General features: G+C 39.1%; 1 protein-coding gene across 1 annotated transcript in view; it reads left to right on the forward strand.

Moving 5' to 3' along the window:
• The window catches only part of LOC134801171 (disintegrin and metalloproteinase domain-containing protein 12-like), a 107777-nt gene that overhangs the window by 86531 nt on the left and 8403 nt on the right, over nt 1-12843 (forward strand). Inside the window, exons 8-17 of the mRNA XM_063773718.1 lie at nt 2165-2330; nt 3051-3187; nt 4029-4230; nt 4817-4957; nt 5283-5401; nt 5789-5949; nt 7326-7423; nt 8157-8271; nt 10367-10462; nt 11046-11175. Of these exons, the coding sequence (XP_063629788.1) occupies nt 2165-2330; nt 3051-3187; nt 4029-4230; nt 4817-4957; nt 5283-5401; nt 5789-5949; nt 7326-7423; nt 8157-8271; nt 10367-10462; nt 11046-11175 (1365 nt within the window). The remainder of the gene's footprint in view (nt 1-2164; nt 2331-3050; nt 3188-4028; nt 4231-4816; nt 4958-5282; nt 5402-5788; nt 5950-7325; nt 7424-8156; nt 8272-10366; nt 10463-11045; nt 11176-12843) is intronic.

Genomic DNA, 12843 nt, shown 5'->3' on the forward strand with positions numbered 1-12843 from the left:
CGATCAAATTACCTACTCTTTATAGTTTTACACGGATTTTAAAATAGAAATTGTGTCTAAAAATAACTGTCTACGTTTCTCTATTAATCTTCTGGTGCTTTATTACATGCTTGTAAAATAGTTTATTTTAAATACAGTCAAATACCCTATTGTGTTATTATTGTATCACTGTTCAAACTGATTATGGTATTCAAAATTACCGAGTACCTAATTATAATTTGGATAAGAAAATGCTGAATGTAAAAACATAAGAGAATAGAACTTCAAAAAGTAACTGGATTTAATTCATAAGAGATATAACATTTATAGAATACCTATCTAATCTGTGAAAATACACGTCCTGGAACATAAGTTTGCCCTGTAGTTCTAAACACCAACTAGGATAATTCGCCACTAACTGGCCGGTTTTAGTAACTGGCCGCCCTAAACTAAAAATGAATTCTATTCACCTATAAACAGCATTAATTTTAGTATAAGGCGGCTAGTTATTGAAGGCTGGCCAGTAATTGAAACCTTATACTAAAATGAATTCTGTTTATAGGTGAATAGAATTCATTTGGTGGCCAATTACTAACAGTGGCCAGTTACTGACGAATTAGAATCACCCTACTGGAATAAGCTTTAAATGATATTCTGTACAAACGCATGATCCATCATGTCCAATACGACGCGACGTACAACCATGCTCAACTATTAACATCATCATTTTCTACATAGAGGTTCCCCCACTTATGTCAACGTGGAATCGATAAAATCCGATGCGAAAAAAGCTTTATGTCTGCGCAATAAGAGCGAAAAAGTCGTCGTTCGGCTCGGCTCGCATGGGCCGGCGCCTGCCGACGCGTCGACTAGTTTTGCACTTATTGCGCAGACATAAAGCTTTTTCCTATCGGCTTTTGCCGAATGCGCGTCTATATATCTGGGGAGACCCTAACTTGACTTTTTTGCCCTTTTATTTTATTTCTCATCCATATTTTACGTGCAAACTTACGCACAAAGTGGACAAATGGCTGTGCTATACATACTTATATTTTTTCTGACATAATTTTCCTACCTATTTTTTCTTATTTCCTCCTAACGCTATTGGTGATTGTTTTTAGACATTGCATGTGTATTGGTAGCTGCTTGGTATGTCTAACGCATAGTCTTTCAGCCATTTAATCTCACCGCAGGGGAACTCGGTTCGTCAAAAAAGAAGAATTTCACTACGACTACGCGAAGCCACATTTGTGAGTGTAATTTTGGTAATCTGTTGTTTTGCAAAGGATCTGCAGGTCAGAGACAGAAAGAGAGGACAGAGGAATCTGGACCTTATATGTATATTTTTTTACCATTAGAGAACTCGACATCAAAACCTATGTACATTAACATCCAAAAACTTAAAAGATCATTGTTTGTATATTATCTTTACTCTGCCTAAACCCACGCTTAAAAACGTTTTCACGTTGTCCGCCAACTATAGTTCGTTTTTTTTAGCATTAGAAAGAAGGTAAGCGATCTTGACATGTCTTTTAATTGAAAAACGCTTTTGAAAAATCAGTAACTATTACTGAAATCAGGATAATATAAATCATCGTATTAGATTCATAATTGTTACATATTTGCCTTGACTTATTTTTAAAACAGAAGATCGGCCAGGTAGGAGAGCAATCCCAGTTAAAGCGACTTATGGCGGTCACGACCCTCAGTCATGAGGTTTCGACGAAGAAGAAGAAGAAGATTTTTAAAACGTGTTTTTCAATTAAAGACACATCAAGATTGTTTAGCTTTTTTCTAATGCTAAAAAAACGAACTATAGTATCATGTGTCAGGTTTTTTTATTTGTGAAAAGTTTTATGGTCTGAACCACGCCAAAAATGTACATGAATATATAATAGATACCTACCGCTTAAACATTTCGTTACCAAATGTATTTGTTTAGCATTTATTGACTACGTATATGTTCTAGTATTTTTTTTCCATTGATATTCATTGTTTTCAAATAATGTAAATCATTATGTTATTATACAATTATATATTCTTAAGAAATTTATACAACTTTCTGGTCATACATATCGCAATAGGTGATAATTTTACTAACCCAATATAAAAAAATGCTTAGTAAATAACCTTTACTTATACCAAACTTTACAATTACAATTATAACAGTTCAACCCTTCCACAGCCGCCAGAACTTCAAAGCGGGCGTGGTCGGCAAAGCCCTCAAGGGGTTCATGTGTTCCTACAACTACTCGGCCGGGGTCGCCACCAACCATTCACGGGTTATAGGGCTCGTGGCCATGACCATCGCGCACGAGATGGGACACAACTTTGGCATGGAACATGACCAGGTATTAATCTCTATACTAGTCCAGAGTCAGGCGTGGCTCACTCTGCGATTTCGTCACGTCGCTACAAGTACATGCGGCCCACACCTAGTTTGGTGTCTAGCAGTAGTGGTTGCCGCGCACTGCTCGGGAACGGACGCCTGCTCGCGCTTGCGCCACCTAGCGGTCATATCTGTCGTGAGACGCGTTTTGTTAGAGAGTGAACCTTCTGTGCTAGAGTTGTGAACTTGTGACCCCAATTGGGTTCCTTGAAGCGTAGGAACACCACTACAAGGATCAGAAGACAATCTGCGGTCTAACAATTATGCACATGACACAGTTTTAGAGATCCTGGTCTAAAGCGAGTGCCTTTTTAGGGTTCCGTACCGAAAGGGTAAAAACGGGGCCCTATTACTAAGACTCCGCTGTCCGTCTGTCTGTCCGGCTGTCTGTCTGTCTGTCACCAGGCTGTATCTCATGAACCGTGATAGCATCAGGCAGTTGAAATTTTCACAGATGATGTATTTCTGTTGCCGCTATAAAAACCAATACTAAAAATATAATAAAATAAATATTGAAGTAGGGCTCCCATACCTACAACAAACGTGATTTTTTTGCCGTTTTTGCGTAATGATACGGAACTCTTCGTGCGCGAGTCCGACTCGCATTTGGCCGGTTTTTTATACTTGTATTTTAGTTCAGATAGATTTTCATGAGGTTACAGTATCATTCTGATCTCCACAGGAACCGGACTGCGAGTGTCCAGACAAGAAATGCATCATGAGTCCCTCGAGCACTTCAGTGACGCCGGTGCACTGGTCTTCTTGCAGTCTCAAGTCCCTGGCTCTGTCTTTTGAGAGAGGCATGGACTACTGTCTGAGGTACGCATATTTATGACAATTATATAAATGCATCATGAGTGCCTCGAGCACCTCTGTGACGCCGGTGCACTGGTCTTCTTGCAGTCTCAAGTCCCTGGCTCTGTCTTATGAGAGAGGCATGGACTACTGTCTGAGGTACGCATATTTATGACAATTATATAAATGCATCATGAGTCCCTCGAGCACCTCAGTGACGCCGGTGCACTGGTCTTCTTGCAGTCTCAAGTCCCTGGCTCTGTCATTTGAGAGAGGCATGGACTACTGTGTGAGGTACGCATATTTATGACAATTTTATATTGAAACGAAAGGTAGTGGTTTCGATTTGAAGTTTGTCGAAGAGAATTTGATTTGATTCATTATTAAAATGGAAGGTTTAATTAACCCTTTATAGGGCAAGCTTTGAATTTATATGGCAAAAATTACCACCCTATATGTAGAGTCTGTTCGGAATGAGAAGAGTCATAGAATGTATTGGGCCTCATACATTCCACGACTATTCTCTTTCCGCATAGACTCTAACATTCTTTGTATTTCTTTCATATAAGTACAGAATATTTAGGAGTGTAAGGAGGTGAATGGTGTATTTTTTAAATATTGACCATTAAAGGGTTAAACATCTAAAATGTGTATTTTGTAGAAATTGACTCCTCGCAGCTTATCAATCTCAATAAACCTTGAAGTTTCAAATTTCATACATTTTGTATGAAATCGCGTACAATTTGTACAGCATCCGTGAGACTTAAGAGGTGAATTTATATCGCGTCCGCGGGACTCTAGGGGTTAAAAGATTATAGATCCGTTTTTAACTTAATTAACTAAACCGTTTTTAATTAACTTACAGAAACAAACCCAAGCAGCTAGCCGAATCCCCGACCTGCGGCAACGGCTTCCTGGAAGAAGGCGAACAGTGCGACTGCGGCACCGCGCCCGGCGCCTCCTCCCCGGCCGCCGGCGACCGCGCCGCCTGCACGGCGTGCTGCACGCCCGACTGCACTCTACGGGCTAATGCCACGTGTGGCCACGGACAGTGCTGCGATCTCACGGTAAATTACTTCTCCTCATCTTTTTCTTTTATTCCCTTCAAATTATGAAAGATTATACAGATGTAGTGCACAATTATTTCCCATAATTTTTTCACGGACGTGTATTTGTATTTCAGTCGGTCTCGTTACAAAAAGTACTGAGGTTGACTGAAGTGGCATGACAAATACGAACGTCTCCGAGAAAATACGATGGAAAACAATTATGCACTACGCAATTCCGCATATTTCTCCTAGTATGCTTTTGTTATGCTGTGAGACGAAATGAGAGTTCTTGTATCATCATCATCTCCTAGCCGTTTTCGGCTACAGCGACTGCTTTTCTACCGCTGAGAGCGTTCTTGTATACAGGCAATACAAAACATCACACTCGTTTTGTTCGGCTTTCGCGTTTTCTATTTTGGATGTTTTGGTAGTTATTTTATCGAACTTGCGAAAAGAATATTTTCTTGATAGAAATTCCATTATTTATTTCTAAATTTCAGTGTTAACAGACTCCTTAAATTATTAATGGTATTTCTCTACTATTTTTTACAAATAAATTTATACAGTGTGATGCTCGTAATAATTATACCAATTTGTTTTTCAGACGTGTCGTCCCAAAGCAGCGGGTACAGAATGTCGCGCCGCCGACCGCGAGTGTGACTTGCCCGAGTACTGCAGCGGCCATTCTCAGTTCTGTCCCCACGACGTTCACAAGATGGACGCCACGCCGTGCGGGAGAGAACAGGTAAATTATAAAATACTATCAATAGGTATAAGCCAGCAATATTCACCTGGTTGATGTTAGTAGAAAACTGGCAAAAGATCTAAAAGTTTTGCTAAGGAAATTTCATGTTTTAAACTGGGTTGAATTTATTTTGTTGTTCGATGATTTAACGAAACAAAAGGAACATTACTTTTTGTGTTTTAAGATAGGTTTAAATTCCATAGAAACAATGTACTTACTTATATTTTAATGTACCTACATTTACGGCTAATAGAATTTCTTCAGTGTATTGACGGCTGATAGATCAGTGTAAATTCGGATTTTCCATTTAAATATCTTTTTTCAGGCTTACTGCGTGCGGGGTTCATGCCGGTCGCACACAGACCAGTGCAGGCTGCTGTGGGGCGTCACGGGCGCTTCCTCAGACGACAAGTGTTACAACAACTCCAACATCAAGGGCGATGAGTAAGTGTTCATTAACCTTTAGATTCACTCTGTCGCATATACTCCGTCCGTGCTGATTCATAACAGAAGATGGTCATTATTAGTTTTTGGGGATCCCGTTTGGGCTAATTAATGCGCCAAGCTGAGAAATGTTTTAAGTTTTTCATTTTGTTTACTACTGAATTAAAGCTGTTGAAAGCGATTTACGTGTCACGAGTTTTTCGCTGCTTATACAGGGCGTTTTTTGGACAACTAGCCATATTGTGCGAGGTGATTATATAGGCCATACTGTATTGTAAGACATATGTATAACTGTCTGGCTTCCGAAGGGTTTAACAATGGTCTTTAAACATGACACTAATATAATCTATAATTACAATAATTTTCACTTACCGTTCCGTTTTATAGCCACGGCAATTGCGGCTACGATCGCGTGAACCAGATCTACCGGCGCTGTGCACCGCAAGACGTAATGTGCGGCATGCTGCAGTGTCGCCATCTTAACGAACGGCTCGAGTTCGGCATGGAGAACGCGGCAGTACTCACGGCTACCTTCATAAACAACAACGGTGAGTTATATACAACGTGACCAGTAATGTGCGGCATGCTGCAGTGTCGCCATCTTAACGAACGGCTCGAGTTCGGCATGGAGAATGCGGCAGTACTCACGGCTACCTTCATAAACAACAACGGTGAGTTATATACAACGTGACCAGTAATGTGCGGCATGCTGCAGTGTCGCCATCTTAACGAACGGCTCGAGTTCGGCATGGAGAATGCGGCAGTACTCACGGCTACCTTCATAAACAACAACGGTGAGTTATATACAACGTGACCAGTAATGTGCGGCATGCTGCAGTGTCGCCATCTTAACGAACGGCTCGAGTTCGGCATGGAGAACGCGGCAGTACTCACGGCTACCTTCATAAACAACAACGGTGAGTTATATACAACGTGACCAGTAATGTGCGGCATGCTGCAGTGTCGCCATCTTAACGAACGGCTCGAGTTCGGCATGGAGAATGCGGCAGTACTCACGGCTACCTTCATAAACAACAACGGTGAGTTATATACAACGTGACCAGTAATGTGCGGCATGCTGCAGTGTCGCCATCTTAACGAACGGCTCAAGTTCGGTATGGAGAACGCGGCAGTACTCACGGCTACCTTAATAAACAACAACGGTGAGTTATATACAACGTGACCAGTAATGTGCGGCATGCTGCAGTGTCGCCATCTTAACGAACGGCTCGAGTTCGGCATGGAGAACGCGGCAGTACTCACGGCTACCTTCATAAACAACAACGGTGAGTTATATACAACGTGACCAATAATGTGCGGCATGCTGCAGTGTCGCCATCTTAACGAACGGCTCGAGTTCGGCATGGAGAATGCGGCAGTACTCACGGCTACCTTCATAAACAACAACGGTGAGTTATATACAACGTGACCAATAATGTGCGGCATGCTGCAGTGTCGCCATCTTAACGAACGGCTCGAGTTAGCATAGTTAGCATAGTAACGCGGCAGTACTCACGGCTACCTTCATAAACAACAACGGTGAATTTTTCTCTAACTTTATACAATTAATAGATAATGTCTAAAAAAGAAAAATAGGGTATTTTCCTACTAGTCAAATCAGTTACTTTTTTAGAACTGAAAAAACATTACATCGTGACGTCACGGTCAACTCACCTACTTTTTATATTTCTATCCGATTTATTAAATAGAACTTGTGTTTAAAAATAACTCCTATCTGTGTTTTTCTAATAATGATCTGGTGGATCTGGTCTTTATTTCATGCATGGTGTAAAATAATTTATTTTAAATACAGTATAATACCCTATTCTTATGGCTGACTACACGTTTGACGTTACCCTACTGTGTGGGATGGTAAGCGGTAAACAAATTTGAACTAAATACACATTGTCGTATATTTTTGCAGGTGTAATAATTCCTTGCCGCACGGTGATCATCGATCTTGGACTCAGCGACGTAGACCCTGGTCTGGTGCCTGATGGCGCCAAGTGTGGACCCGATAAGGTTGGTAATAAGAATATCCCTACATAGAAAAAAATAATAACTTTATCATTAACCAAGTAATTTCTTCAAGTATTTCCTTCTTTGTTTCTATACTTCAACAATGTTTACATCAATGTAAAATCCTCAAATAGGCTAGGAGAAAAAAAATAGTTGCGTCAACTCCAGAATTTACCACTGTACACGGTGCCGATGGCAAATAATGTATATGGCAAAAGAACTTGTTGGTATATTCTCCCAGATATATTAAATAAATTACCTAAGAAATTAGTACATACATATAATAGAAATTAGAAAACCATCGCAATCGTCAATAAAATTCTAAAAGTATATTTCACAAATGATAATGCTCTGGTATATATACTGGCAAACTAAAAAAAACCATTAGCTAAATTAAGGTAAGTAGATATATATTTTTGGAATTACTCAATGTAAAAGTTAGGTAACAACAAAACGCGAGTTTAGTGACCCCGTACATAATCGCATACTAGAGATTTTGCACACATATGCATGTAGACTTAAGTACTTTTTTATCGAAATAAATAGATTTAATTATTTATTTATCTTTAATATTCAGTAGGAACGAGTTCTTGTTTAACGCCCCACGTCTCATGGCGACCCTACCAGGCATTCAACTGGGTAGTGACGACATGGAAATATCCGACTTTGATTTTAGTGGCAGCACTTGAAAATTTTCGCTTTACTAAAGTTTTATAAGTATTTGATACGTTTCCAGATGTGTATGCAGCAGAAGTGCGTGCCGGTGGAGCTGGTGCGGGCGGCGATGGCGACGCGGGAGGGCTCCGTCTGCCCCTCCAACTGCTCCGGGCACGGCATCTGCAATTCTAACGGTAACAAAAAACCATTCAATCGAGATAGTAAAAATGGAGTCAAAAAATATTTTGTTACGAAACTTTTGCTGTGTTGTGACAAATCTATATTCTGTCTCTTTAGGTATTTTATTAAAAGTAAACAAAATTTACCCTCAAATGGCTTCTTAGTAAGCCGGTTGATGGTAGATGAAAACGTTACATTATCAAATAATGTAGGTTACAGTGGCGGCGCGTCTAGATTGTTCGTAGGCAAGCCGAACTAGCTGAGTAGTAGTAGAAGTAGCTGAGTTGCCCTTCCTTTTCTTCGTAAGTTTAAAGAAATTGGCCCAAGAGCGTGAATATCAGACAAGCCGATGGGAATCGAGTTCTATGGACGCTCCGCCACTGGTAGGTTAAAGTCAGGTCGTTCAGTGACTGATCCAGGCGGTTTTGTGTTTGATTGGTTAACCAATAAAGGTTATAACTAGCCGAAAATGTACAAATTGTTTGTTTACTTTTATTTAAATACCTAAAGATACAGACTATAGTCGTGCCCCAAGTTTGTTAGTTATCTAGTGCAGTGTTTTTCAAAGTGTGGGTCGCGACCCCCAGGGCGGTCGCGGCGCTTGTCCAAGGGGGTCGCGAAGCTCAGCTTTGAAAGAAACTTATGGAAAGCAGCTTTCATTTTATTTAACTTAGAAATAATCCAATCCTTTAAAATTTAATGGTCGTTAACATACATATCAATAAAATAAATCATTATTAGATAGGTAAACTGTATTTATTAAACAGTTAAATAAGTTAAGATCTGTTAGGCCAATCAGATTAATTCCCAGCAAGCTGAAAATCGTCTTAATACCTTCATTTGGTTCTAAATTAGTGTAATCCGAGTTTGCTCCATTCCAGGAGTTGTGGAAAAATTTTTGCTCTGTTTCAGTTTTTTGCTTGTAGTTCAAAAACGGTACGTCCGACGGATAATTTGCTCTATCATGATAAAAATTCATATCTGAGGATCCGAAAAGTACCTAAATATCAATTAGTAATCAACCATTGTAAATAATGGCCGCCACTTTGAATTTGTTTTTTTTGCTGGTGGAAATTTTGACAGATGATGAATATCTGTTACCGCTATAACAACAAATACTAAAAACAGAATATACTTAATAAGTGGGGCTCCCATACAACCAACGTGATTTTTTTGCCAGTCCGACTCGCACTTAGCCGGTTTTTTTGTTTGTTTTGATATCGACCATTGATGAAAACGTCAGCTCGCATAAATATGAAGTAGCAAATGGGATCAAAACTTTAAGGACTTCTTTTGCTATATGGGAATATTTACCCATTCTTTTAACCCAGAACGCACAGTCGAGACGAGATACCTACAAACTCCAATTTTATCATTCTATCAGCTGCAAGTTCCAAAATGTTTCTTTCACTGGGGCGTTGAGATCGGCCAGCTCAACGGACTTATTCAAAAAAGTATTTAAAATCCAACATTTTCCATCACCAACCAGTGTTTCATTTGAGAAATAACTTATAAGTTGTTTTTTTATCTTTGCAAGCTCTCCACTATAGCAGGTATATGAATTTCCACGTAAACGGGGTTATCTGATGATATACCTTGAATTATTTTAGCCAAGCAAAGGAAATAATCAAACTGCATAGGTACTGTGTAAAGATGTTGTCCATAACTCAATTTTTGCTATGAGTCCATTAACTTTATCTTTATTGACGTGATAACATCTTATAAATCGATGAACACAAAAAACATCCTATAAAAATAAATATAGAGTGCGTTCCAAAACGCATATGTAACTGAGTGAATGATAGAAAGGTGCGTTCCAAACACTGGTCTGTGTTTCCAAATTTGTTAGTCTGTGCGGAACTCGGAGGTGCGGAAAGAGAAGAGCCGTAGAATGTATGGGATTCCATACATTTCACGACTCTCTTTCCGCACAGACTCTATAATATAGAGCATAGATAGCATATTATGCATAGATAGAAAAACGTAGAAACGGGATTTAGGGGGTCGCGAAAAAAATTTTGTGGTCATAAAGGGCCGTGACACCATAAAGTTTGAAAAACACTGATCTAGTGGAACACGAATGAGCCTTGTGTGTGTGTGTGTGTGCAGGCAACTGCCACTGCGAGGCCGGGTTCGCGCCGCCGCGCTGCGCGCTGCCCGGCGCCGGCGGCTCCTACGACTCCGGCCCGGCTACTGATCCTAGTGGTAATTATGCTATTATAACTTGCTTATTTTTCTTAATATCTATTAAAGTAAATAATAAATAAATCTATTTAAGTGTTTCGTTTTACACTTAGGCTTTCAATATATTTTTTAATTCAAACGGAAAGCCTTCAAATTAGGAGTAAGGTATAAAACCTGCTAATCTCTGTGCAAAATGGAAAAGCTGTCTGCATTATACGTAGTCAGTAAAATCTTTCTGTAGAATTTCAAAGAGTTACCAATACTGAGTAAAATCTCTAAAAGTAAATTTTTGCGAAACAAAAACGTTTAGTTTTGTATTAATTTGGACCAGTCGTTATGATGATTGACCAAGCGTTCGCGAAAGTCTCCGTTTCAACTTGGGCAAAAATGTTTTCGTATGTCCGGATATTCTCCTCTACCGGTCGCAATTCAATCCAATTTTTCTGAGCGGGTTTGATGGTTAATTATTTTTGTCGATAATTTTTTTGGAAATTTCTCAAAATAGCGCAGCCATATATCGATTCGGTTTTATGCTAATCTACCGATGTCTACAGCTCCGAGAGCCACTAGTTTATTAGTTAATTGCTACTTGTTTTCTCCACAGTCCAAAGAAACTTCATGGTGGTGATGTACGTGATATTCCTCGGGATCATCCCGGGCACCCTCCTCGTACTCCTCCTGGTCTACTACTCCCGCCACAACGTCCTCCTGTGGTGGAAGAAGCCGCGCAAATCGTACGTACACACACACACACCCTCCATGGCCCTACCTAACTTCACTACTCTGGGCAAATGGTTGAAACATGATAAAAGTAGTGTTAATAAGTTGGTTGTAGAAGAAGCTAGTGGTTCTTCTCTGGGTAAATGGTTGAAACATGATAAAAGTAGTGTTAATAAGTTGGTTGTAGAAGAAGCTAGTGGTTCTTCTCTGGGTAAATGGTTGAAACATGATAAAAGTAGTGTCAACAAGTTGGTTGTAGAAGCTAGTGGTTCTAAGTATAAGCTAGTTGATACACCGCAATATGCGAATATATCTAGTGTTATAAATGCGGATAAAACGGTCATACCTTCTGTGCAAGTAAAACAGACTGTGAATGATAAGAAAAATAAAGAGTCAGGAAAATTTAGTCGGAAAATAAATAAAGAAGATATTGTTATTGCTGATCCTAAGGCAATTGCAAAATTAGATGTTAAAATTAAATCTAAAGTTGATTTTACAAAGAAATTGGCAAAAAATAACGCCAATTATTCAAATATTCACGACCTAAATAAACCCAAAGTAGAAATTGTAAAGAATTTTGAATCACCAGTGGCAGCTCAAAAAACTATAATTCTAAAATCTAATCTAAGTCCGAAGCCTGGCGTTAGTTCTAAGCCTAGTGTTAAACCTAAGTTGCTAAGCGAAAGTAAACCTAAACTGGAGATAATAAACACTGGTCTCGCTTCTACAACCAATGAGCTTGTGAACCAGAGATCTAAGCTACGTAAAGTTACTAAATAGTGCTTTAGAAATGGGAGTAGAGCTAAATGCCAGTCTTAAAACACTACGAGCCCCGATGCATATGTTTTCGTCTAGTCAGACTATTTATTGAGGTTCTCGCGTTTGTACAAAAATAATGTTTTAGTTTAAAAATCACTTATATGTAATGCTTATAATGTAGTTTAATTTTATATGGTAATATTCTACAATAACTAAATCCAGATACAAGAAATACCGTTTGTACTGAAAGAAAAATAATAACGATTTTTTATTTGACGGGTAGGAATATACCAGATGTGAAAAGGGCTATTACTAGGGAAAGCAACACGGCTCTGCCAATGTACTGGTAATTTTGTTTCGAGCCCATGCATGCAGCAGTGCTGTAGGAGAGGACAATATGATTTGGACAACGTTTTTGAAAAGTAAAAGTTTTCAGCAATAAAAGTCTCATGCAATTTTATTATACGATCAAAATAAACTAGATTAAGTTATCATTATGGTTCCCATTTGTCATTTTATGTTCATGCGTAAAATTTATTAGAATAAACAAAATTGTTGTGTGGAACTAGACGAACTAATTTGCATCGGGGCTCGCAGTGTACAGTCAAATATATTGACACGCCTCTAAAACACTGCTAATAAGGTTGTGTAAATATGTTTTTGAAACATTGGCTTGTAAAGGCGACAGCATGAAAAAACTAAGCTCTCTAAAGATTTTTTTTTATATTGCTGGCGTACAGCTCTGGTCCGATATTTTTACACTAATATCCACAATTAGGAAGAGTAAACTGACAATACTTTAAAAAAAATATGATTGAGAAGGCATGGAGCCTAGGGCTCATTTAGACGATGCGAGAACTCGCATGCGAGTTTTATTACATTGCGGGTTTTGATCGGTCGGTTGAATTGGACGTAACCAACAG

The sequence above is a fragment of the Cydia splendana genome, chromosome 21, assembly GCF_910591565.1.
Source record: "Cydia splendana chromosome 21, ilCydSple1.2, whole genome shotgun sequence".
Taxonomy (NCBI): domain Eukaryota; kingdom Metazoa; phylum Arthropoda; class Insecta; order Lepidoptera; family Tortricidae; genus Cydia; species Cydia splendana.